The following is a 27,231-nucleotide window of genomic DNA, read 5'->3' on the forward strand; positions in this document are numbered from 1 at the left end:
ATGAAGATTCACCGTATTTCTTCAGCAGAATCCTTTCATGAGACTTATTTGTACCGTAACACCAGTAGCAGTTGACAGGCACTGAAAAGTAGGTATAGCCGGTGTATTTAATACATACCTTGTCCCTTTTAGAAAGAATTGTGTTTGTGTTTAAGTTATCCTGTGAGCACCTTTATTCTGGCAGATCCTAGTAGCCGTGTGGAGTACCACGGGTGTCTGTAGTTGTCTGTCCATCAGGATTGGGTCTCAGAAATGGCTCCCTTTTACCACAAAGCCTTCAGACTGGGACTGTCTTTCTTGATATGTCTGGACAGTGCCTAGCTTAAAGTGGGTGTTGCCAGAAGGTGAGTAATAAATGATGATTCATCATCTCTGAGCTATGGATGAGTTTGTATGAAAAAGCATTTGGCTAAAGGCTGTGCTTCGACAAGCTCATCAAAATTAACCACGCAGGAGGCAGTAGCAGAGCATCCCAAAGGTCTGATTCTTCCCTCTCTTGACTGGTTTTGTTTTGACTTCTGTGGATTTACTACATCTGATTGGTGGAGAAACGTGGGTCCCTTTGTCTCCAATGTTAAACGATATCAGTATTACAGATTGCAAATGGGCTGAGTGATACAGAATTCTATGCACTAAAAGTAAACACCCTTTTGTTAGATTGCTCAGTAATCTTTTTAATGCAAAGGTGTGGTTACGAACCTTGCAGGTATGCATCCTCGTGTTTGTACCATTGAGTCTATGATACGAATGCATAGGAAAGATGCAAAGACACCAATTCCTGTGTTAATTATATCTTGAAGTTGAAAAGTACTTTTATTCTACAGGAGACCACTTGTCCTTTGCTGTCAAAACTGTAAATAAATAGAAGTAGAAAACCTAAAGCCATAGTGATTTTTAAAATAGTTTCCATTCTGAGTTTACATATTGATTTGAGCAATGCATTGCATCTGTTTGATCGTACAGTTATTTCTAAGACCTTTTGAAAAGTAGGATTCGTCACAGAAATATTCCTTCTCCTCCCATCCTTCGACTATTTCTGGCAGCTTTCAGGGCCCTAAGCACACAAAGCGAACATTGGAGGATTTGATCCTTGCACAAAAATTGGAAGGACTGGGCTTTTTTGTTTTTAAAAAGCTTTCCAAAATGGGGTTTGTCTTGACTTAGGCATAGAGGATGTAGAGTATGCAAAGAAAATAAATGTGCTTCATATCACGAGCCTCCATTTGTAGGTACACTCCAACCTCGGGAAGTGACCACCAGTTCATTTTTCGTTGTACCTCTGAGTTGGTGTTGTTGAGCCCCAGGATGTCTGTGGCGTCGCTGGAGAGCGAGGAGAGGACGTAGACACTGTTGCGTTCAAGCGGCCGTTAGAGGTGTTCAGCCGTTACTGGTTCGTTACGGCCGAGAGATGTAGGAGCTCAGGTGAGCTGGCCACGGGGCCTGGTCGAGTAGGGCAGGAGCTGGTGGAGAGGCCGAGGGAGGCAACCACCAGTGGTGGCTGGGTCGCCGTCCCTTCCTCCCAAGGACTTCTCGGCAGTCGTCAGACCCCAGACAGCTAGCCGATGGCCTCTCGTACTGTGACTTCTTTTATTGGCATTTTTATTGCCTGACATTCAAGGTGATGGGCGGAGAATTTGCATTTGGATTTTAACGTTTCTGGAGGAGCGTTTGTGCTCTGTGTCTTGTCTGAACCTTACCCAAGCTGGTTGAAGACCAGCTAGCAGCCACTGATTCAAAGGCCTTGCCATCTACCATGGGATCAGCAAGCTTCACTCCTTCTGAGCGGAGATGATGAGGAAAGAGGGGGAGGAGGTGTCCGTGTGTTTTTAAAAGAGAGTTGAAATGGAAGAACTGGAAAACAAGTAGCTACTCACTATGAAGTTCTTGGAAAGAAAGATGCTGCGTATGTAGTAGTTAACGTGAATCGCACTCTGCATGCATGGTAGCGTACTTACGTGGCTGACGGGGAGCAGCTCTTTAGGCTGCAGTGGAGTCTTAGCAACCGTGAATGGAGAGAAAGCAGGAGGCAGCCTGGCTTCCCTGAAAGAGCTAGGGGAACATCAGGGATGGAGAAGTTCAGGAAGTATTTAGCCTCAAAATTAGGGCAACGTGGAAATGAATTAACTGCTGGGCCTGTAGTGATCTGTGTGTTCATGTATGCATAGGACCTTAAGAACAGAAAGGTTTGGGGTGAGTCTGGAAAGGGTCCATGTTTAAGGAATGTAGTTCTTCTGGCTTCGGAGATAGCTTTTTGTGTAGACAGCATGGAAAACGATTACAAAAACAAGTATTGCAAGACACTTAATGAGATGGGAAACTGGCAGTGCTAAGGCTGTGGCTCTTGGACTCGAGTGATTGTGAGAGAATTGCACTTTTTTTCTGCTTTCTTTTTCCAAGCAAACATCTTCTAACTCGTGAACAACCACGAGTGGAGTTTATCCTACGGGCTTGAAGTCAGCAACCCCAAAAGTGCATCGAAAATCTCTCTTGATTTTTGGGATGAAGGGCTGTGACAGCAACTGGACTCCAGGGGGAAAAAAAGATACTTCTAATGTTTGCTGGTAATTCCACCGGTGTAGTCTGAGACTTCATCTGCTGAGATGTCAAACCATCTGCTTTCACCGTTTTGGAGCAGGGTGACTGGGACTGACCAGACCAGTTTTTAGGGAGCTTAGTCAGCTTCCTAATTTCCAGGTATACTGAGAGAGTCATCAGGGACAGGAATGGAGAGAGAACGTCAGTAAGTTTCTCTGCATGAGAGAAGCTGGGCTGCCAGGAAGATTTTCAGTTGGGGAATCACCAGGCAGCTTTATTACGGGCCCTGCCTTCTCTTGCATGTGGCTCTACCAAGCTTTAACCATTTGTGCCAAACACTGCATGTCGGGTGTTTATCTTCAGGCCACATTTGTTTTGGTTCAAAGAAGAATAAGTAATTAAAAAAAAATTCTTCAGCCATTTCTGAGAATGCAGCTGAGGGAAAAGTAACTTCAGGTTTTGAATTCTTTTTCATGTCCTCTCTTTTCTTATTGGAAAGAAGAAAAAAACACAACAAACCTAGAATCCCTAAAAAGGGGGGAGAAAGTCTGACCTATTCTTCTAGTTCTCAAAGCTGTAATGCAGGGGCATTGAGATTTGGGAAGGGCAAAGCGGATGGGAGACTGCAGTTACAGCTATCGATTGAATAAGCTAGCTCTTGATTATCATAGCTGATAATCGTCGGCACCGGGGATTTCTCCAGTGTGTTCTGTTCTTAATGTCTGTTGTGATACAGATGGCGAAAAGGACTGTGCGTGACCCAGTGAAAGCCAGGCATCCTCGTAGCCCTCTTACTCCAGACCAGAGTAAGTCAGTTCAGCTCTGTGAATGCTGAAGTTGGCAACCTAGTCCCACATCTTGAGATAGCATTTTAGCGACCTTGGGTACCTATATATTTGTCTTCTCTTTCACGTGAAAAAAACAGGTGGGGAATGCGTGACTGTTTCTCTTGCACTGTGATGTACAGGTATAGGTATAGAGTCTCTGGTTGCGGGTTTTTTCAGTGTAAGACGAAAACATGCTCGTGAATGTGCTTTACTTTGTAGGCGCTTCTGTTCCATATGGAGTAAGGGTAGCCTGAAAGTTGTCTGACAAGATTTGCACACCTTGCCAAACACCACCGGTCTCCTAAATAAAAACAAAGGCCCAGAAGTTCGTAAATACCTGCGTAGGTGATGTAAACAAACTTCCTGATGCAGGGGGCCACGTAGCCCTCCCTTGCAGACCACGGCTTGCACTGGGGCCTTTGTAGCTCCTGGTGAAGCTAATGGGTCTCTTCCATAGAATGGGCCTATTGGTATCAAATCGTTAACAAGACTGAGGCCTGGATTTGTAATTAGCCCTTAAGTGTAATTTGCAGTAGCCTGCTGACTGTATCTTACTAAGCTGCTGTGGGTACAAGAGGGAAACAGATTGAGGCTGGAGTAATACTTACCTTCGCTTCCAGTCAGGAGGAGTATCTAGAGCAAAAAGGAATGTGCCACACCTAGGATTTCTGGAGTTGGCTTTTCTGGGAACTTTGGCCAAGGAGAATTAAATACACCCGATGCTGTATACGCATGGTGAAGGTGGCTGCTATCTTTAAAAATATGCATGTGAAAATGGAACTGGAAGTTAGTGCAAAGCTGCATTTGCAGGTATCATAGCAAGGAAATTTTTAGAAACCAGACCTGAAAGGTTTTACAACAGCAAGTATCTCAAGGATACTCCCTGACATTTATCATTTGCTTTGCTGAACTGTTTAAAGAACCACTGTTTGCCATAGCTATGGCTAGCAATTAATGAATTACTTTAGGATTTTGTTTTGTTTTGATTATGTACAGGGTGTATGTAGAATACGTATTTTAATATGCATTTAAAAACTCCTTTTTTGCTTGATTATGTAAGGGGAGACCATGGAAAGAGTATTTTAAGTTCCTTGACAAGACGATTGAAGTCATTTATTTATGTTAAACACTCCAGAGCAATATTGAATAGCTCTGTCCTCCTCTGTTTCAAGAAACTCCTCAAGATGAAAGAAAAATCCCTTTTTTGTTTGTTTTCCAAAAGAGAAAAAGCTGAATTTCAAAACGGGTTAAACAGTTTAGCGATTCATATTCCATTTCTTGCAAACTTCCCCCCACCCCCCCCCCCCGAGCCCAACCACTCTTCCCCTCTGCTCTTGCCCACAGAATTACCATGCAACTAATTTTAGAGGTGGCTTTACACATTTGTTTTAAAAAGGCTGCAGTCTCCATCTCTGGTAATCCACCAGGTGGAAGCAGATGTGTAGAATATCTGTATGTGTATTTGTAAATCTGAGTTTCAGCAGAGGGGGTTTCTAAGAGGGCAGTGTATGTGCAAAGGCAAGGGAACCCTCGGCAGCGTAATACCGTCAGGAAAGCAAAAATTTGCAGTTAACCACTAGCTGGATTCGTTGGTGGTTTTTGTTCATGTGGTGGTCCGGGTGACATTGTATTAGCCAATTCTTCTGATGGATGGTTAGAGATCAGTTGCCTGGCTGTTCTCAATTACAATACGGAGAAGAAGGCTGTTGGGGAGGGGATGGGGAGAATAAGATAGGAAGTGGTTTCTTAGAGATGGGTGCTCTTCTTGTGCCAACAGAAGTTTTGGTCTATTAGCCACGAGTGTGCTTTTCTGACCTACAGGAGCTCGTTCGTAGCTTAGGGGTGTCTTCTTCCCTTCCGCCTGCCTTCCCGTTAACCACCTGTCATCCCTGTGCCTCGCTGCTCTTGCAAAAAACAGCATCCTTGAAGTCTGGGGGATACCCCTTTTGTGTTCAGCCCTCACGGCGATTTTGCTCTGAGTGCGTCTTTGTCTGGAAATATGCTAAAAGTGCTAAAATTTTTATTGTGTTTGGTTGAGGGCTGGGTGGGAGGGCAGGGGGAGTCCACGTGGTGTCAAACAGGAAGCTTGAGGTAGCTCCGAGTGGCCTCCTGAAAGCATCTCTCCGGCCCGCGGATGCTCGTGGTCCCCTAAAGGCAGTCGTTTGGAAAGGGGCTGCTCTACCCAGAGTTACACTGCCTGCTACGTTCCATGTAACAGAAACGCTGTGGCTGTGTACTGCTGGTACAGGTTTTCGTGCTGCCCTCCTATAATTTTTCTTGTTGTTTCTCCGCTGACCTGTTGCACTAAAATTCGTGTCGCTGCCTGACAAACTGTGCTTCTAATAACTGAAGCGTCACTCATAGGGCAAAGCCTGGACAGTAAGATGTGTTGAATATGTATTGAGTTAAATAATTTCTTTACTGACTTGGTCTCTTTGGGCTTTGCTTAATTCTGAGCATGTTACAGAAACAATTAAATTGCCTACCAGTGAAGTGTTCCTTTCCAGCTGTACCAGTGAAGGTATTTGCATTTGAAGTCCAGAGTTGCAAAACTTAGTCCTCTACTTGTACTCGGCGCATGTTAGGACAAAAATAAAATGGAGGAAGAGCTGAAAGAAACGGTTTGCATCACTTGAGGCCCAGTGGGAGCTGAGGGTCAGGATCACTCTGAGAATTAATCAGTTCACTAGAGAATATGATAATACAAGGAAATGATGGTATTGCAATAAGGTTTTCATTTTTTTTTATTAGTAGCAGAAACTTTAAAAATAAGAAGAGAGCGAGAGAAAGCCTGGGAGCAGAAGTGGCCTGAAGGGGAAATGACCAAGACCAGCTTAGAAATGCAAGAGCATGGTGGTTCAGGAGTGCTGCTTGGCTGCATCTTTGTGTGAAACTCTTTTCTGTCTTGTGGAGGGGGGAGAGAGAAAGAGAGCACAGCCCTGTGAAATCTGACTTCTTAATGCTGTTTTGAATAAAGCAAAATAGTTCTGGGCCTTCTGCTTTCCTTGTGGATTGAGGATTTTAAACAGAGATTGCCAGGCCTGCGGAAAAGCGACTGTAATCACAAATCTGGAAGTGGCGTGCGGCTTTCTTGTCATTTTTAACAAGCCAAAACGTCGCAGAAATCTGCCCAGGCAAACTTTTGGTCCTGCTGTGCCCCAGTGCAATAATTATAATGCAGAAACAGCTGATGGGTCACGTCTCCAGCCCCGCGCAGCGTTATGACTTGCTACCTACATTCCATGTTTAGCTTTGAGCGATCAGATGGTGCAAGCAACGTGAGCTAGCAGCGCCCGAGGACATGCAGCCCGGCAACACGGCCTTTCCCTCTGCAGCTTTGGTTTCTTTTCTCCACTTCTGTCCCATCCCGTCCCCTTAAGGTGATGCATTTTACAATAAATACTGCTCTCTGGAGGGGGTCAGCTGCCCCTGCGGGAGCACGTGTGCCATTCCCACTGTGCTGTGTTTCAAGTCCAAGGGCCCAAGGTTTGTAAATATTGTTTCTAAAGTACCTGAGGACTCCAGGTGAGCTGCTTGCCCTGCTTACCGGGGACTCTGGAGCTGTGGCTGGGACATGCGGTGGCACATGGTGGCAGACTGTTGCAGCATTGTTACTGATGTGACCTAATGAAGCATGAGTTGTATTGGGGGGGGGGGGTGGTAAATTTTGTTCTTGTGCATGGGGAAATGGTCATTTACAAATGTTTACAAACAAACAAAAAAGTTGAAAATGATGCTTAATTGAGCCCTGTAAAGACTGAGGGAGGTGAGGAGGGAGGGGGATATTTTGGACTTGTGTTTGTTTTGTGCTTAGCACTGTGCAAAAGGTAGACCCAGTCCTTGATCTAGGAAAAATTGGATAGGTAAGCAGAAAATTACTAACTCAGTGCCTGGGACTGCTCTTGCTCTCTTGCTCCGCTCTTATAGGGATGCCATCAGAGAGGTGCGGTGTGGACATTTTAATTGTGGTGGTTTATTTTATTGTGAACTTATTTTCACTGGGTTTAATTGGAGAACAGAACTTAAGGTAGACTTTTAAACGATAGGAGTGTCCTTTATGGCAGAGGGCTTGCAAGTGAGCTCTGAGCTGGAGAGAAGAGAGTGAGGGGGAGCGGGAGGAGGGAGTCTGGAGATGGAGCTGGCTGTGGGTTCGTTCCACTACATCTTTTCATCTTTCCCCAGTACTGCAGCACCGCGGGAGTAGAGTTACAGACAGCATTCTTGCTCAGGTCTCTCATCCCTCACTCAAATAGAGGGTGTAATTTGACGATGTCTCAGCTCCCCTGTGCAAAGGCTGTTGATGGAACTATGTGTACACTTTTAAGTGAAAAACAAAAAAAAAAACCCAAACAAACGCAAATCCCAAACCAGACCAATTCTGTGATCCCGGATCACGCTGTGGTTGTTTGAACGCTAGGACTGGCACGAGGCCGGAGGGAGAATGTGTGGCCGGAGCTGCGGGGTGAAGTGAGGACTGGCAGTCTGTCCTGCTGAATGACAGCCGTGGCTTACATCAGGTTAAATCAGTCTGTACACTGCAAGCTGAGGCGAAGCAGAATGGATTAAAAACAAGTTTTCACTTCTAGCCTTGCATTTCCTTGCAACTGCATTTCTCCATCGGCTTGTGGGGGTTATACGTATTTCTGCGTCTCAGCTGCTGTGGAATATGAGAGACATCTTTTTACAGGATAGTTCTCGCAAACTGTAATATTTACTAAGTACTTTAGTATTCACTACAGTTTTCCATTTTTGATCTGCTGTGTCCACAACTTGCACAAATGGATTTTGAATCTGGATTTTTATCTCCTCCTTCTCCATCTGTATCAGCTGTTATCGGCTGCAAACAGGTTAACAGTGAGGCCTGCTGGGCTGCTTAATGGGTGGCCGCCTGGCGCTGCCTTTGGGCTGATGCAGATCATTTCTATTGGCCAAGGTTATCTCCCTGCTGACCTTGTAGCCAGAACTTAGCCTCTCAGTGGCATGGTAATTGTGAAAAGGAGAGCTTCTGAAAGAATTTGTAAAGGCTGGAATATCCTTTCTGTTTTTGTAAAAGCCGTGTTTTATTTTCATCACTGCTCTGAACGAGGAGAGAAGGTGCCTTGATGTTAAGTTTGCAAATTCGGAGAAGGTCGTGTGTGAAGATTCTTTTCTTCTAAAACCCACTGTGGAGACTCCCCAAATTTAGCATGGCAAGAGGCTGCTGTAGCACAGCTCGGCTTAAAAGCCTACTTTTGCTACTGTACTTTCTCGGTTGTTTGCTCGCTGAGCATTGATAGCTGGCTGTACATGATACATGGCATCTGATTTCTTCCTAGCTGTAGCCTTTCATGCCAGAATGTCTTTTCCCTTGGTTGTAATTGGTTCGGTTTACTGGACTAAATATGTTTGCATGCTTTTGGGATGAAGAGGGACTTCTGTTAGCCGTGTGACGGAATGAGGCAGAGGGATTAATGGGGGGAATGGGGAGAGAGGGAGGAGTTGGGTGGGTTTTCTTTTTTTTCCAGAGGCATCAGGCTCCTCCTGTAGCAAGGGAGAGCATAGTACATCGAACCTAAAGACCTTTAAAGTACATGCTGAAATGGATGCTGGGAAGATACAGTACAGTGCTTGGGCACAACTCCAAGGTTCCCAAGGCAAGTAATATTTAAACAAGCTGAGCAGCCCCTTTAGGCAAGCAGCAGGAAATCCAGCACGGAGCTTTGTGTTGTTGCATGGTCAGCAGAAGATAAAAGCTCAGGCTATGCAGCTGGGGTTCCCTCCTATCACTGGATGGCAAACTGTTAAGAAAAGATAAAAGGACAGAAAAGAACAGGGGGTCATCTTATTGAAAACCATTCCTTCATATTTTAAGCCATCGAAGTACTTTGAAATACGTTGGGCCTGATGTAAGTCAGAAACAGCGTCATCAGCTGCTCTGGTGTGTGTTGGAGCTTTTACATCGGTTGGCAGGCAAAAGGTGAATCCGTCCCTCTGCTTCGCCAAAGATAAATGTTTAACATGGGTAAGATTGTGGTACACATAGGTGCCTCACAGCGGGCAGGAGCTTCCCAGACCTTTTTTAGGAGCAGGGTGTGGAATGGTGGGGCTGCTGCTGACGGGGGCGGGGGGGGGGGGCTCATTCTGAAATACAACCAGCATTCAGCTGTGTATAGCTTTTCCAGGTCCCGCTTTCTGCAGCTGATCCTTGGTTGGAGACTGTCTTAACAATGAGGAAGAGAATTTAAATGAATGAGAGAGCTATTTCAAGTCGTCTAATCATTATTTACTGTATTCCTCCCCTCCATCCCTCCTCCTTTTTTCCTGCATCACAGCACTGGTGTCTTGGGAAAGAAAATGCTTCAGAGCATTTGTTACCAATTTAGCAGCAAGTACGTGCTTGAATTTGGGATTTCGGAGATCTGTGTGTGCCATATGTAAGCAAAATGTAATATTTGCTAGTTCCAGTAGAAGGGAACAAACACAAATTTGCTGTTCTTCAGATAGCGTTTCTTTAATCTAGTGAGACTTACATTTGTGCAGCCTTTTTGTTTTGGTAAGACGGTTAACTGTCCTCCCTAGGGTGCCTAATTGCTTATCATGAACTAATCAGTCCCCTGGGTATATGAAGGGATGAAACACTGCCAAGAGAGAGCCTGTGACTTCCCCCAGAAGTGTGATAACCCTCCCAATTACCCCACCCTTCGGGGAGCTTGCTTACTGCTATTTTAAAGACCTTGTTACTTCAGAAATTATCCATGTTTAGGATTTTAGGAAGTTTTAAAGGAGTATATTTGCTGAGGAGCCGTTGAACTTGTCAGCTTTCATGTTTTTTATGTCAAATCTGTATTGAATACAGTTTCAAGTTCCATGTGAAATACGCTGAACATGCTGCTGCTGCCCCTTCTGTTTGTGAAAGTGCCTACCTCCGTAGCCTCCGTGGCATGCCAGACCCTCACAGATGAGGGAAGGGCCAGTTTCTGTCTCCAGCTGGCAGTAAGTAGGGATGGTGAAATCTTCTAGCTTCAGAAGCCCCATTTGAAGTTTAGATGAAGGAACAAGTGAAACAAATCTGGTGGTGACTTTCTTCTAATTTTTGGTAGAATGATAGTTGCACATTACCGCGTGTGAAATGAGTGGGTAGATTAAGAAAAGTTTTTCACCTTACAGTGAAAAATAGTTTATTTAGCTGGTGGTTTTGCTTGCTTTCTCCTTTTAGTCTCTTGTTTTCAAACTCGTTCAAATACATGCTTGTCTGCTCTACAGGTGAGACAGCTACTGATTTCTTGAATTCTTCTCTTGTATCTCTTTATATTGAATGGTTGAGCTCCAAAAGGCATGTAAAACTTATTACAAAAGAATAATGTCTGAACTGGAAGTGGAAAAGAGCTCCTGCTATTTAGTATCTGAGTGAAAGTATGAGTTCTGGTGTTGAGGTTTTCTTTGTCCTTTACTTTTGCTCTGACTGAACATCATTTTTATATGAAGTTTGGAGGATGGGATCTGTCAATTGGGTAGAAATACAGTTTATTCCTTTAAAGAGTTGTAACCTAATCAAAGAAAAATATCAGATTTTTTTTTTCTTTTGTGGCTCTTTTAAAACACTCTAAGTCTTGTCCACCTCTTTGTTATAGAGTAGATTCTACGTGATCTCAGCAAGATTAATGTAAATATGTGTGTGTATGTATCTCTCTATATATATATAGCCATAGTATGTACTGGCTTAAAACTGTAAAGCAAGGTGATTTCATTTTTAGAATTAAAAGAAAGTGGCTGTGTGGGTGTATATGTATATATGACTGAGAAAATGTTCACGTGGAAACATCGCTCCTCAAAAGAAGTATGAATTTCAGTATCATAGGTCTGATTATGATACTTCAGTGTTGCTTCGCTGTGTGTGCGTGTGTGAAAGTGATTAGTCAGGGTTCCACCGACAAACGCTTGCTGTCCTACTGCAGAAATTGGGGTGAGTGTGAGTGGGTGCACAGGCCACTCGGTCGATTTTTTTTGTTGTTGTCATTCATTTTTCTCTATAGTGAACACTTGCAACTGGTACTTTACTCAGAATTGGGTTGAACCCATCCATAATTCATGCTAGTTTGTTTCAGGCTAACATTTTGGTATGTTGTATGTCAATGGGAGTCAGCAGAAGGAAATGAGTTTCCCTTTTCATACGTGAATTGTGGGAAGAATTGTCTGTATCATCTGTTTGATGGCAATGTGTGAAGCACTAGCGGTGGAATTGTTTTTTTGGAAGAGGAGGGTGGTTTTGGACTAGCAGCAGACGTTTTTGGCTGGAGAAATAGCAACTTGAAACTTCACTTACTGAAGAAACCTGTTCACAATTTTGTCTGTTCTTTTTTTTTTCCCCAGCGTTCCTGAAATAAACTTCCTGCAATTCTTTGCAGTGTGCAGGTGTCCAGACTCCCCTTTACTCATGGTCGCCTGTGCAGCCCGTCAGGCGACTGAAGGCTGTACCTAAAATTCTGCCGGCAGTGCAGCGCACTGCAATGGTCTTGATATAGTTACGGTGGACACCTTGTACAGCTACAGGCTGTAGCATCCCCTCCTAGTCCGAACAACCGAGTATTGCGTTCCAGGAGTCTACACGTGCGGAGGACTGCCTGGAATAGAAAAAGGAAAGCTACAGAGATTGTAAGCTGCTGCTTGATCCGTGTGGCTGTTGTGCCGAGGAGCATCAAAACTTTGCTGGATGGATCCGACAGCTCGTTGCAGAGTAGAGGGTCAGTCTCGCTGGTTATTTGCAGTTATTAACCTTAGTGGATTTTTTTTTTTTTTTTTTGCTTGCTTTGTTTTTATATTTTTCACTGTGTGCATAAGAGGATTGTGGCCTCGCAACCAGAATGCTCGTGTTCAGGAAACTTAAGGCTGTTCCTACTGAAGGGCTTTGAAGATCAGCAGGCATTTCCTCCAGGGTTTACAGCATTGTTGGAGAAGCCAGTCGCTGCAGAAGTCTTCAGGCCTGTCTGCCCAACTTTGGTCATTCCTTACCTCACCAGCACGTGGATTATGCTGTTTGCAGACTGTCTAAGCTCCACGATGACCTCCGTAGATTCTTCATGAGCTTTTACAAGGCCGGGCCTGTGTACTTTGTAAAATCCTTTAGAAATGCCTGCTAGGCTTTTAGAGTCCCAGAGCAAAGGCTATACTACAAGGAACTTGGAAGGTCAGCAGCTGGATGTGGTTGTGGATGAAGGGGGATTTGTGTGTGTGTGTGTGCATGCATTTCTTGTTTTGAAAATAGGTCTTTTTTCAAGTCAGATAGAGATATGTCATTTCTGAGAAGGCTTCTTGTACTCATCTGATAAAGCTGAGGGACTTTTGAATTCCATAAGAAATTGTTGAACTGGATCCCTGTGCCCTTTTTTTGCACGCGCGTTGCAGTCTATGAAAATTAACAGATGCTGTTTCATTTTGTCAGTGTGCAGGAAGCACCTCCCACAGGTTAGTTTCACTGTGGATAGTTCAAAATAGAAAGAAAGCTCGTGCTGAAGAATACCATTGGCAAGTAGCACTGCTGTTTAAAATTTTCCTAGTGGCTTTCCTGTGAGGATCTCAACTTGGAGAGGCTTGCCAGCACCATCTACTGCTGTAATTAATTTACCTAACTAAACCAAGAAAGAAACTTTGTATTTCAGAATTTAGAGCTCTGCAAACAACCCTGAAAGGTACCTGCCCAGCTGGTATAAGCCAGTGGGCGTGCTCACAAGACTGTGGCGACTTGTTCATCGGTGATGGGAGAGAGATGTTTTTCTCAAGGCTGGGTTCTCCCTTCACCTGGAGGAAGCAATAAACCTCAGTTTGAGTGATTTGTGGTACTCCGGCATCTATGGCAAATATGTATCTAGAATAACCCCAGGTAAAATTAAACAGCTAGCTTGTATGTTTTAACTCTGGTTCAGAATAACAAGAGAACGGCAACCGATGGTCATCTATGCTTAGTATCACGTGGAGATGATGCAGATGGTGTGTACCTGTTCCTGGTCCTTAGCAGACTGTAGGAGGTGGTTGACTTGAGACCTGTTTGTGCCCCTGTGCAGGGCAGGGGTTGGCTTTGGCTTGTGAGTCTGCGGAGGGTCTGCCTGGTGTGGAGATCCAAGCTAGGAAGAACCGCTACAGGTTATCTTGCTCATGAAAAAGCGGTGTAGCCACTTTGGATATTGCAGTTGGAAGCTGACATTACAAATGCCTCCTAGAGTGGATGGGAGAGCAAGGGTTGTACAGCATGCTTCTGAATCCCTTTGCTCGAGCACATCTCTCTTTCCTCCCTGTGGCATGTGGTTTCCCCTCTTAAAATATCAAGCTAAAACTCTCTAATTAAAAAATCTATTTTGGGGGTATGTGTGTTTCTGAACATTTTAAATTGTCTTGATTATAGATTTTTTTTGTTGTTGTTCGGAGAGTGTGATAGGGGGGATAGTTCCTGTGCTGACCAGAAACAGAAGACAGGAAGATAATGATGTTAACAAGGTGGGGGAGAAAAGGAGGTGTTTGTTTAGAAAAAGCCTAGTCACTAAAGCCTGTGGAGCAGAGGAACCCTGCTGATAACACAGATGAAATAGTTTGCCTCTTTCCTAACTTTAGAGGAGTGGAGCTTTGTAATAAATGGCTGCCATGTGGCAGCTGTCTCCCAGCTCCGTGAGCCTGGCAGTAGTTAATCCTGTCAGCAAGTCATGCTCCCTGGAAAAGAGCAGCGAGAAGAGCTGCAAACTGTTGAATCATTTTCTCTGCAAAATATTTGCATGTTGAATTTCTTTCTGCTTAAAATGAGTTTGGTAATTTGGTGGAGGTTCTCATCTTTAAGTAGCATTAAAGTGCAGCTGTGTTGGCTTTTAAATAAAATGTTAGAAACGTGCTGAGATGCTGTGGCGCTTTTCCTTCTTTAAAAAAGAAAAAAGCCATTTTAGTTTTGGAAGGTATATGTTCCTTTGTACCAAAGGGTACAAAACGTGCTGTGTAAAAAAGGGACGCTCTGTGTTGCTGTCCCTGTGTGTTAAGAAATTACAGGTTGAGCATCTGAGATCATGATTATCCTTAAAAGCTTGAGGCTTTAAAATGAATCTGTTCAATTCAATTTGATTTTTATGTTTTGCTGAGCATATAATGCTTCTGTCCTTTCTCCACAACCCGGAAAACTAGGACTTTGACTTAAGAAGTGTGAGATTTTTGTTCAGTAATGTAACACCATCAGATTTTTACAGGGCTTGTGATAAAATCATGATGGTTGATAACGCTACCATCAGGAAATGAGTTTTAATCCCTGTAATTTCTACGCTTTTTTTTCTCATGTTGTGCATCATTTTACTACGTTATCTTGCGAGCCGTAAAGTGCTTTGGCGTGCTACCTGGTACGGTGCTCCAAGCAGAGGGTGTGCTGGCGTCTCCCGCAAAGGCAGCGCAGTCGGGCTGTGAAGGATGCGCTGGGGGCTCTGCAGTAAGCGAACCAATGCTCTCCCCCTTGGGCTTGCCCGTGCAAGGAAGTTTGCTAGCATGTGGATGCAGTTACAGTGGTGAAACGCCATGTGGGACATAGCTACCCCGAAAGGAAAGAGTCTTTTCCTGGTTTAGCTTACCCTATTTCCAGAACAGTTTTTGTAAAAATGCCCGTGCATTCAGGCCCTCTGTGAAGCTCTCTTTAAATCCATCCTGGAGGAAGAGGATCACAATCAGGGCACCACACAAGAAGCAGGGCACTAGCACAGGAGATTTTCAGTATCTTCCTTGGCGTGATTCATCCTGCCTCTCTAATCCCTGCCAAACCCGTCCTGCTGCGCACACACAGCTCTGGCTACGTGTGAAGAGCAAGCGTGAAGGCGTGCAACGTTTGCTTGTTCCTTCCTCCAGAGATTTGCTTTAAAGTCGCCTCAAGTCCCAGGCCTGAAGCTGCCCTTGGCTGAGCTGCTGGCCGTCAGGGCGAGGGACAGGGACAGAGATGGGGACGGGGACAGGTCCTCCCTCACTCCCTCCCTCCCCGACAGCTGCAGGCACCAATTGCCAGCGAGCAGCCCGGCCGCATGGTTTTGTGGCTTTTCTTCCTCTCTTTACTACTGTTCCTTCTTGTTTCCCTGATGCTGTGCGGAGGAACAACCGGACGAATTGTGTCCTCTCGGGGTGGGTGCACGGGCATCTGCACGGCCAGTTGGTATGGCACAGGAGTCCCTGTTTTTTCAGTGACACCAGGGGCTATTGATGGCAGGCTGGGGCTGTGCTGCTGCTGCACAGATGCTTGCTCTTGGCCCACCTTAAAAGGACAAGATATCCCGTGGTTTAGACTGGCCATATATTGTCGGGGATGTCAGCATCTCCGTCACAGCTACCCGGCTGAGCCCAGCATCCCGCTTTGCCCGCCTCGCGTTCCTGCAGCCTCTCCTCAGTTGGAGCCAAGGGGCGCTGTAATTCGGATTGTTTGGAGGGGAGGTTGCTTTTCTCCTCTGTTACTCAGAAATGTTTTCCATCTGGCTCTCCCAAGTGCAATCTGTCTAGCTCACCCCTCCGGCTCTTGGACAAGTATCTCATCCCCTCAGCACAGTGCTTGCTTAGCCATGTAGGTGATGGGATGTCAACCTATAGCTTCCCTCCCCACTCAGGGTTTTAAGTTAACTGGGTTTGGCAGGGCAAAGCAAAAATGAAAAAAAAAAAAAACCCCAAAAAAAAACCAACCCAAACCCGCAGAGCTATGTTTTAGATTGTTTCCTCATTTTTCATCCCTCATCCCCTCTTGCTTGCCTGAGGCGGCAGCAGCAGCAGCAGCAGAGGTTTTGTGCCCCAGGGCCGTGCTTCCCCGGGGTCGCCGTGGCTCCCCTCGGGCAGGCGCGCTTCCCCTTCCTCGGCCCGTCGGGCAGGGAGACGCGTGTGATCGGGGCGCCTGCTGGTCCCCGCTTCGGCTTCCCCTTGCCCCTCCGCTCTCTTGCCTTGTCCTCGGCTCCTTCGGGGCCGTGTGGGCAGCGGCGGCTGTGGCAGGCAGCGTGACGCCACTTGCCGCTCGCCTGACCCGTTCCTGCCTTCGCGAGACACCTCCATCCCGCCTGCCGAGGGAAGAGCCTTCAGGGCCCGCTCCCTCCAGTCCCGGGCTCTGCTCCGGGCTCCCACCCTCTCCCATCCCGCGTCCCAAGGCCGTCCCCTTGCCCACTGGGATGTGGGCCAGCCCTGGCCCGACAGAGGGACACACCAGGGAAGGGGAAGGCCGATCGGTGTGGGGAGAGACCCGGGGCCGTGTCCCAAGGAGCGCTGCCCCGCTGCGGCCGGTGCCAGCCTGGGGGGGGATGTGAAGGGACTTTCTCGGTTCGCCACTTCATCTAAGGCAAATAAACTGGAGTCAAAGCCAAGAAACACATCGACTTCCTGGAACTCTGCGAGCCGTCCGCACAGCTGTCCCCGCTCCCCGAACACATGCAAAGCAGAGCTTATAAGGACAGACAGTATTGCTTTTGTGTCCCTCCTCAGCCAGCGGGGAGGGCGCAGCAGAGGGGATGTGCCGGGTAAGGCCCAAGGCCCATCTTCTCCCGTGTGCCCCCTGCATTGCCGTGGGTCCCGGTGACTGGGGGGAGCCGGGCCCCCTCCCCGCCAGCCTCCTGACGGCTGCGCGGGCAGGCAAGGCTGAGGATGGAGGGGCGTTTGCAGTTGTCTACACTGGAAGGAGTGGAGGGATGTTTGTTTGCAGCCGCTTGTTTTACTCTGCTGTTGCCCTGACTTTGTTTTTTCGTGTGTCTAAAAGTGGTGCTCGTGGCCCCAGGTTTGTTAAGCTGTCTTCAAATCTCAGTATCCTTTTTGCTCGAACAAGCTCTCGAAGCTGACTGCAATTTGGTGACAAAGGCTTCCTGGAGGGCCAGGTGCTCACCCACAAGCTGATACGAACAGCGAGAATGAGGAACAGCTCGTAGATACTTCTTTGGTCGGGGGGGGGGGAGGAGGGCTAAGGCGTTAGAAAAATCTCAAAATTCATCAGCAGCTGTTGAGTCTAAATGCGGCCGCAGGTTATTGCAGCTCTTGCGGAGCTGTGTGTTTTGTGTGGCGCTGCCGTCCCTGAGAATGGCAGTGCTGCTTGGGAGCTTGGTGCCGGCTCGGATCAAACCCTGTGAGGTGCCTACTGAGCATGCTGTGGAGACCTGGGCTTTCCCGTTGGGAGCCTGAGGGCCGTCGGGTTTTGCTTTCACTCTCGGTGCTGGAGCAGCATGTGCCTCGGTTCTCCTTTCTAGCCTAGCAAGACCAGAGGCTCCTGCGTGAGGGCAGTTCCCACAGCACACAGCGCTTGCAAAAGAAGCGAACGTGGGTACCCTGTTCAAGTTAGCAAATGGAGCGCAGGACCAAGAAGATAGGTACAAATGCATTCTATATTGAGGCTGTCTGCTCTCTCCGTGCATTGCTGTAAAACAGTTGGACCATATAGGTGGATTTCATCCAGGAAACCTCTGCTTTGCCGGTATGGCATCTCACGGTTAGATTAGTACAGCTTCCTCTTTTTCAGTGTATTACATCAATGTAATACCAGAGTATCACAGTGATTCAGAGCTGTCGTTCGCTTAAGGTATTAACTAAGTTCAAATTCGGGTATGCTTTATGAAGAGATGCTTTTGGTCATCTGAGCCAAAGTCCTGAGGACCATTAGTGGTCCATAAGTCATCAGAAGGTGATTTTCAAAACCTACGTAAAAGCTAAAAGCACATGCATATCCCATTGTGCATGCAAAGAAATAAAACAGGAAGAGTAAATATGTCTGAATATTTAAAACTTAGCCTAACTGTTAGGTGTTGTAGCAACAGTATACAGTATAATCTGGAAATATGGGGGTCGTCTTGTTCTTGTTTTGTGCTTCTTCCCCTGCCTTGCCCCCAAAACAGGAGGTGGTCCCTAGCTCGGTTTTAAGGCATGGCCACGAGCGTGTGCTTCACTTGTTTATTCTGTGTCTGGGTGTATCTGTCTGTGTACACGTTGGGTAAGACAAGGCATATGGATGTTGTGGATTCATAGGGTTATTTTAGGAAGCAAAGTATTATATGTGCGCTAGCACAGGTAAAACAGTTGTATCGCTAATAGCTCAGAGAGTTCATAGCAAGAGGAGCAGTCTGTCTTTTGGTGCTCAGAGAGTACCTTTCAAGAGATGTTGCTCCTTTTGGTTGTTGTCTTTTAGGGTTTGTTTGGTTTGGTTTTGTTTTTCCCTAGAGGAAAACATTAGTTACAGGTGCAAGTTCAAAACCTTTGGGGTAACATTCTTAGTTTTTACCGAATGCTAAGTGAAAGAACGACGGCCAGATACTCCCATGCCACTGTCTTTCTTTTTATGCTTGTCTTCCTTTCCCCATAGGCTGCTCAGTACTGGTGCTCCAGCAGTGGTGACAGTGAGGTGACGCTGCCAGTATAATTCTCTACCGCTGGGGTGCCGAGTCAGCACCAACACTTCAGTAGCAAGGGCAGAGTTGGTATTAAAAAGGTCAGTCGGGAAAACTTTTTTCGTTTGGTTTTCCTTTGCCTTGAGGCAGTGCTTTGAATAGTGTTAACCCTTTTTTCTTCCCACACGATGCCTTTTCACCCTCTTTCCTTCCTGCCAGCTTTGATGCTAAATCACGTCCAAAATGCAGCGCGGGTGACTGTGCGCATCTCTTGGGGTGGGAGTGACCATGAATGCTTGGGAGTGTCGCCATGTGCTCTGGGAGTAAAATCTGCTCCTCTGTGCAGAAGCTTAGCAGGAGACCAGTGCATCAGAAACCATGTGGAGCGTGGCGTAGCGATTCTTAGGTATTATAATCTCAAGGGTAAACGGTAGACTTTTGTTTATTCAAATGCGATATCCCTCTTTGAAGTTTTGTTCTCGTCTAAATTTGTATACTAGAAGGTCTGGCCTTCATTTAAATGATCCTTGGGTTTTTTTCTACCACTTAGAAAAAAACAGTGGGAAAGCCTTGAATAAGCTAATAGCGTTGCTAAGGTGGAAATGATGAAGAAGGCTCAGGATTCCTGTTTGGGCCTCACGGGAAAAGGTGGTTTGAGACGCATGGGGGGGGGGGGTGGTGGTGCACATTCCTAAAACTGTCATTTGTTTTCCCCTGTTTCTCCTCCCCCCCATATTCTGTTCTATGTACTACAGCATGTTTAATGAAACCAATAAAAGTATTTGGCTGAGAGTGTTAATCTTTCCCTGGCCCAATTAGTGCATGGCTTCTACTTTAACGTTAATGTGGATTTTTTTCGGAAGGCAGAACAATGAGCAGCTTTGTGCTACACACCAGGTTTTCCCCCTCCTTGCCCGTATTGTGTGTTTCTTCCTATCTATTCCAAAGGGAGAGCTCATGTGCAAAGGCAGTGGAGCAGTCTGGAGCAGGGACTTGTACCAGCTCCCGGGGGCCAGGATGTGCTGCTCTGTGCTTGTGTAGCTGCCTCTTGACAGCAAGTCAAGTGACTGTGACTCTGAAGACTCATCATTTCTTCTCCTTTCTTCTTCCTTCCCCTGTGGCCCGTGTTCTCCTTTTTGCTTCATCTGCGATGCTCTTCACCAGAAGGAGAAGCAGCTGTAACTGTTGAGAGTGGTCTTAAAAAAAGAAAATTAAATACAAATAAATACACATAAGCGAAGGGGGGAAGTAACTGTTGATGGGCTCAGCTTTAACATACAGTGGAGTCACTCTTTATCCCAAAGGAGGAAATAGGTCTAGCAAGTGTCTTCCTGTACAGACTGAATGGGAAGCAACAAGGCTTTTTTTTTTTTTTTTTAGCTCTCTGCTTTCTCAGTGACTTTCCCATTAGCTGCTATGTGGGGCATCAGGGGTGGGCCTCTGTCAGAAGCAGGAGCTGAAGGCCCCTCAGGTTTCTTGGGGGGATCGAAGCTGCCCCGGTTTCATGGTTTCAGCAACATCATCAAGTGGAGGGGACACATTCCTGCAGAAGAGGCAGGCCTCTTGGTGTGGCTGTGCAAGGAGGGCTTGCGTTTCGTTTGGCCGCCCACCCCCGCCCCACACGTGTTAGCGCTCTCACTCTGTCGCTCGCTCTCTGCTTTTCCTCCTTTTCACAGAGGGTGACTGTGACACTGGGGGGTTTCTTCAAAGCAGAAGATGACTTGAATGCTTGTGACCACTTCCCTGTTTCCTAGAGGCTTTGGTCCGATGTTGAATGCAACCTGAGGCTGCGCTGTTTGCCAGCTTATTTCCTGTTTGTCCTCTTTCCTGGAGGTCTTTGTTTTCTTTTGGGGAGAGGGAGGAAGAAGGCTGCATCAGCACGACCTCCAAGCAGGGGCATTTGGTGTGAGCTGACAAGGCTTGCAGTCCTGAAGGCAGCATGGCATAGGGCATCTATGCTGGTTGCTGCCTGTGTGATTCCCTGAGTTTCATAGGTGCTGTGGGAAAAAAAAACCCACACACTTCTCCATCCTTAGTGATGCATTTATTTAAGGGGGAAAAAAAAACGCTGCAAGAGAAATCTCTCAGTATGTTCCTGCCTAAAGGCGCTCTGCCACGGGTTTTCCCACAGGAAGGAGTGATTTGGCCCAGTATTCTTATTGTTTCTATATCCTATTGCAAATAGAAAGTTATGCTTCTGAAATCGGTGTGTGCTGCTCGTGCAGTTGTCTTTGTTTCAGTGGTGCATTTTTGCTTCATGCAAGAGAGTGGAAAATACATATGTAAATAAAAGCATGCAACAATAATACCTATTTTGCAGAAATTAAGTTGCGATCTTTCGACTGCTTCCAAAATGGGAAATTTTTAATGTACGGAAAACGGTTTTAAAAACAAGATCTGTGATTATACATCTTTCTTTGCGTTAGCAGGAAGATATTTAGATTCAGAAATAACTGTTGGTTCATAGAAATTATGAAAGGCTGTAATAGCACAATACATAGTTTTCCTCCTGAAAGAAGAACAGAGAGCAAGCTGGCAGGCGTTTCTAAACCAGGAGGTAGGTTTGTTAATGTGTACATGTATGCCTACCTCTTCTCTTTGTGATGAACATTTCCCATTTTCCCTGTTGCTAAAAGCAGCGCTAGGAATTCTGACTCTAGGCCTCTGGGAAGCTCCTCAGCTATCTTAAAGTTACCTTGGCCAGCACAGGAGTCTTTACAGTTACACAATAGATTGACTTTTTCCAGGATGAATCCGTGGTGACGTTGATGTCCTACGTATTGACTGAAAGAGGAATGAACAGGTCTACTTTGGAAGGAAGAGTTGTTTTGGTTGGTTGGGTTTTTTTTAAGGCCTAAAGCACTTATTTCGATTGTTTTAACAGAAATTCCTGCAAATAATTTAAACTGGTCCTTATTTTTAGTGTTACTAAGCACGAGCAAGCAACTTAGAAGATTTAGGCCGGTCTTGTAAATAACTCTTGTGCTTATTCTACTCAGAATTAAGTTAGCTACCACGTAAGTGGTTAAAAAAGATAGAGAGGGGAGGGGAAAAAAAAAAGAAATGACTGTGTTGCTCTTGAATGAGATGGACCTTTTTTAAAAACAAACAAAATAACAGCAAAGTTAAAACAGTTAAGGACAAACCAAATAAAGACAAAGAAATAAACAGCTCCCATAATTACTGGAGAAAATACAGAAGGGTGGGTGCTTGACCTCACCACGGATCGAGAAATCCCTGTATCGCAGGGACCACTAGCGTTTTCTTAGCAGAAAAGTACAAAAATGACCAGGGAAAGAGTTACCTTGAGTTGTTCAGGATAGCATAAAAATAGTCTTTTTGTCTGTTTCTGAACGTACCGATTGAAAACAGTATTTGTTAAGAAGTTGATGTTATCCAGAGCCTGAGACACTGGGCTTAGTTGGGTCCTAGGTTTTGTCTCTAGACTGCGCTGGCTGGCTATGTCAAATCATCTGTGTGCCGCTCCTGAGAGGGTCGGCAGTTAAACGTAGGAAGCTTGAATCTGCTGCCTTGTCTGGCGTGGCGTGAAATGAGGAACTGCTTGACACAAGCCGGGCCCTTTCTCTTTGTCTGCCTTTTCTTGTGCGCTCTAAAACGTCAGTAGTTGGGATAACGTAGCCATTTATTGTTTGCAGATGCTGTTCAAACAGCATTTGAAGGTGTGTTATGTGACTGATTTGCATGTCATCCCTGAGAATGTATTTTTTTAAAAGAAAGAAGCCCTCTTGAGTTAACCACGGTTTGAGGCCAATGGTCTCTGCTTTCTGAAATAAAGGAAAACCTGTATTAAGTTTGCTGGATGGGATTTGTGAATCTGAGATGATGAAATGTCCACAGCGTGTTCATTTCCATAATGAAATAAATATTTTGCTTGTAAGGTTATAAAGGTGTATTTCTCCATTAAAAATGTATCAGTAGTTTTCCGTATTACAAATAACCTTTTCCAGAGGCTATCACTGTGGGTGTCCGGGCAGAGAACTCCTCTCTTTCTCATGAGCTGATCATTCCCCGTCACCTCTAAAAATGATGTTTAACTGCCCTGTCATTCTCCAGCCAGAACAGGCATCCTTCCTGAAACCCCAACGATAGCATAAGTTTGTGGTTTCAGAAAGGGGTGTGGAGAAATTCTGTCGGCACATTTGATGGTTGCTTATGTCTTCAGCTCATCTGGAAACCTTGGGCAGTGGGTGTGAGGAATGTGCCAAATGGTCCCAGAAACCTCAGTAGTCATTTCACCACAGCTAGAAGGAAGAAAAAGGTCACCATGAATTCATGTATTGGAGTAAATGTTAATCCTCCAAGAAGAGAAGGGGGGAGGAATGTGTGTATGAAATTGAATTACTTAAGTTCTCTAGCTGCAGAGTATTCTTCCACCCTCTTAACCAAACGTCACGACCATCAGTGACACTAGCTTGCTCTCTCCTTCTCTCCCTCCTCCTTTTTTGCTAGCTGAAAACTGGGGACCAAGCTGGTAAGGGCTTCCTCTCTTCGTTTGCCCAGGTTTCACCACTGGCAGAGGCAGCAGCATCTCCCAGCCCAATGCCCAGCCACTTGGGGCTTGGCTGCACTGGCTCTGTTTACATGCCTCTGTCATAAGACCTACGTACCAGTCAGGGGAGCCTTCAAACTAAAGGGCTGTAGTCTTATTTTGCTAAAATGGCTTCCAGAAAAACTGACTCTCTCATTTTCCCTTCTCCCTCACGTAGTGCTAGAGGGTGCTGCTGAAGAAGAGGCTGAAGAGCCAGACGCTACTATACATACTACACTAAGTGAGGAGACCAGCAACCAAGAAGAGAGCCACAGTCAATCAGGGGATAAAAATGAAGGTAAGTGGTTTGACTAGCTCTGTGTGACTCTGTAAATTAGGGCATTGATTAAAGCTTGTAGAAACATTTCTTACCCATCCATACCCCTTGTCTGTGTGAAGCGTGTAAGTTACATTGAGCAGGAGCTGTGGTGCATACATTTCTTTCCCCATCCCTAACCTTTATCTGTCTGAAAAGGATAAAATAGGTTGAGCAGAAACATGGGCACATAAATACTCGACTACCACTGCAGGCTTCCAAACTAAGATTTTCTTGGCTCCCAGTAACTTGGCACCACATTACTTAGCCTCAAAAAAACACCTGTTTATAATGCTCAGACTTATCTTCCAAAGACAGTATTATGCAGAGATCAAATGTTCACAGACAAACATGTTCCTCCTTGTTCACCCTCACATCCTCTTGTGTTACAGTGACTTTCTGACAGCATGCAGTAGGATTCTGTACTCTCCACCAGAGGTAACAGAGCAATAGGCTTGCAGGGTGTTCCTGTTTGTTTGGGAGACTTCTTTTGGGGGAAAGGATTGTTTAATTTGAAAGCATTTTCCTTTTCAAATTCATAAAGAGGAAAGTGGAAGGCCTTGCCTGTGTGTTTGACACCTCTGTATGTTGAGAAACCAGAGACGAGATTTTAGGTGTATTTTGAATTTGGTATCTGAGACAGGAGCATCCCTGCTACATACAGAATGTGATGGAGAAGTCTGAGTCTGAACAGCTTTACCTGTGGCGTTAGTCGTGGATGTAACATATGTTCCATGGACTAATATGGTTTGGTAGACAAAAAGAAAAAAAAATTAACATAGATGCCAGCTGTGGCAGCAAAGAGGGATTTGGGGGTTTGTTTTGGTTGGATTTTTGCTAATTTAGTTTATTCCGTGTACAGCTGTTGCCTGTGCTCCATGATGATCCAGCAGAGTGTGATGCGAGTTACAGGCAGCTGAAAATACTGAGGTATTTTTTTTTTTAGATGGCCTAGCAACTCTTATGTGTGTTTTTGTTTTTAATTCCAGAGAAGCAGCTGGAAGGCTTAAACAGCTACAAGGTATCACCAAGTTCACCAAACAGTTTGGACGGAGCAGACTTGTCCTCCATTGACGCCATGATGTCAGCAGTGATGAATGTGGGGAAGATTGCTGAAAATGGCGGGAACTCTCAAAATGTCAAATCTCCCTCGAAGTCTCCTGCACCCAATCGGATTGGCAGGAGGAACCAGGTATGTAAACCCAAATGCAGGGAGAGTGAAGGGGAGACAAGCAGCTGCATGGGAAGTGATAAGACATAATTATGTTTCTTTCTTTGATTGTTTTGCCTTTTTTTCCCTCAGCGGCTATTTCTTGCCTCTGTCATTGCTCCTCTCTGTATGTTTTCTGGTGGCTCTCCAGAACATAACTTTAGAAAACTGGGAATTGAAGGGGTCCACTTGCTTGGATTCACGTGTAGAACATTTGAGCATGAGCTCTGATGTCATGCAATGGTGAGCTGGTCTAGCAGATGCCACTAGCAGTGGCAAAGCCACCTAAGAACTGCCACTTCTTCCCTGCTGCATCCTTTCTCTAGGCTTTTTCATTCGCGTAACCTGTTGGGGCACCAGTTCATTTCATGAAACTAGGAGAAAAGAAGCAGCTCAGAGAGGAGCAGAGCTGTGTGGCACGGGGCTTGGCTTGGCCATTGTGTGGGACCCCTCATGAGGTGTGTGGCTGTCCCCAGGGAAGATCCAAGGGATTTGAGGTTAAAGGTGGTGCTAGAACGAAACATCCATCAGGACGCTCGGTTCACATGCGTGTGGTGTAAGGTGCCCTTACTTCATTGTTAATAAAACTGTGAAGAGCTATTGCAGAATGCTTTGTACAAATCTTGCAGAGCAAATATATGTAGCTTCTATCAGTTTTTTTCCATTTATCAGTTGATGCCACCAGTTGATAGCAATATTGATCTAAACAAGTGAAAGGAGAGAGTCATATCAGTTAAAGCTGTGATTATTTATACCCATGTTTTTCTCCTGCTGGGCAAAGCCCTACCGATGAACGTGCTGCAGAACAGTGAGAAATACCCCAAATCCCTGTGTCCGTGTGACTTTAGAGCTTGTAGTGAAGCACGGAGAATTTGTAAATGAATCAAGATGTAACAGGGACCAGAAGGGCTGAGAGGCACCACTCATGTGATGTTCCTATAGTAGTTTATTAATAGCTTGCCGAGTAGCTGCCCAGTTGACAGACGTACGACTTGTCTTGGATTTTTTTGCTTGAAAGAAGTTAAAAGCTATGAACTGTAAATGAGCGCTCTTAAATGAAGAGCCTGGACAGTGTACTGGCAACTGTGTTTGTGGGATCGTATTGTCTAGCACCTGGCTTTAAGGTTTATTTGCAGTATTCCCGCTTAGGGGCTGCCCTGGTTCCTTGATTTCATTATGTGAAGTAAGGCACTGGAGTTCAGACTAGTCTCAGTGGCAGCGCTATTACACAGCTGTCCGCCGGTACACCATGTGGTTTGGCTTCAGGGAAGTTTATTAGCGTTAGTGACCTTTATTCCACCTGATATTTCGATGGGCATCGAATCAAAGGAAGCTCGAGAGTAAATGTGACAGGATTAAGAGGGATTCTTACAGCATAAAAATAAACAAATACATTGAAAACTTAGTAAATAGTCTATTTGTTTTTAGGCTGAAAGATCATTATCACCAGAGGGGCAAATGGCCACATTACTGAGAAAATAGAAGTGAAATGTGAAATATTAAGTGGGTATCAATCTGGTTAGCAACCTCTAATACAGTGAATTTCTACTTTCAGCATAGCAGAATGAAAGCACTGAATTGTTTCAGTGTGTAGCAGCACACAAATCTCAGATTCTGGTGAGAATGTACCCCTTATTATAATTTCAAGGATAATAACAGTTAGCTAGTTTTCTGGGTCTGACTGCTGTTTCCCATGAGTTGGCAGGGTAACATTTTGCCCCGAACCTTTGTCCCAAAGTCTATGGTTCTCTTTATAATGCTGACTTTATCTTGGCTCTAGTCTACCCATAGTCTAATGAACATGTTCTCACATCAAGCAGCATCCATTTTAACTTCTCATTTGCTTTGCTCTTGGAGAAGATAAAAAAGTGCTACTTTTATCTTTCAGTTCAGGAAGCGTGTTTTCACCAGCCTCTGGCTCCAGTGGGGTAGCTGAGCGCTATGTTTTAAATTTGTGAGTGGGGGTGCTTTTACAGTAGGGACGCTAATGTTTTTTGGTCTGGATTGGGTCAGTTGACAGCATTCCTGTTGTAGCTCCCCTGGATTTGCTTGAGCTGTGTTACGGTATGCGGCATGTACCCTGTGTGACGACTGGAGAAAGTTTGGGTTTTAGTTAATAATAAACCCCAGATTGAATACTAATCAGCTCTGGCTGAGCTATAGTGTGTTTCTGATCTTTGCTTCAAGGTGAACCAGTAATTACTCTATCTTCTGTTAATTTGCTGATTCGAAGAGCAGGTGGTCTAGAAAGCAGGCTTTGAAACAATCAAGTGCATCATGTAGAACTGCAGCACTCGGGGCTGGGGGGGAGGGGGGGGGGGGCAAAAAAAAAGTAGTAGGTTGATAATTTCACAAAAATACCCTGGGGATTAAACACCATCTAAACTGTCAGCACAGCTGCAGGGATTTTCCTCACGGCACAGTGCGCTTGTTCTCTGTCCTGAGCCAACTTTAACAGGGTTGCAGTATAA

The 27,231-nt window shown here is 45.4% G+C and overlaps 1 protein-coding gene across 9 annotated transcripts in view; it reads left to right on the forward strand.

The window, feature by feature from the left end:
• RREB1 (ras responsive element binding protein 1) overlaps positions 1-27,231 on the forward strand; it is a 134,838-nt gene that overhangs the window by 34,196 nt on the left and 73,411 nt on the right. For 6 of the 9 annotated variants that reach the window (XR_014229844.1, XR_014229845.1, XM_082327583.1 and 3 more), the window contains exons 2-3: positions 23,413-23,532; positions 24,540-24,742. Coding sequence is in view for 7 of the 9 variants with exons in the window: in XM_082327583.1 (XP_082183709.1) it covers positions 23,413-23,532; positions 24,540-24,742 (323 nt within the window). In the remaining 2 variants the exon portion in view is untranslated. Of the gene's footprint in view, positions 1-11,711; positions 12,083-18,660; positions 18,787-23,412; positions 23,533-24,539; positions 24,743-27,231 lie in introns of all 9 variants that reach the window. The other 3 variants (XM_082327579.1, XM_082327580.1, XM_082327581.1) reach the window with 2 other exon arrangements.

The sequence above is a fragment of the Platalea leucorodia genome, assembly GCF_965183815.1.
Source record: "Platalea leucorodia genome assembly, chromosome: 1".
NCBI classification, from domain to species: Eukaryota; Metazoa; Chordata; class Aves; order Pelecaniformes; family Threskiornithidae; genus Platalea; species Platalea leucorodia.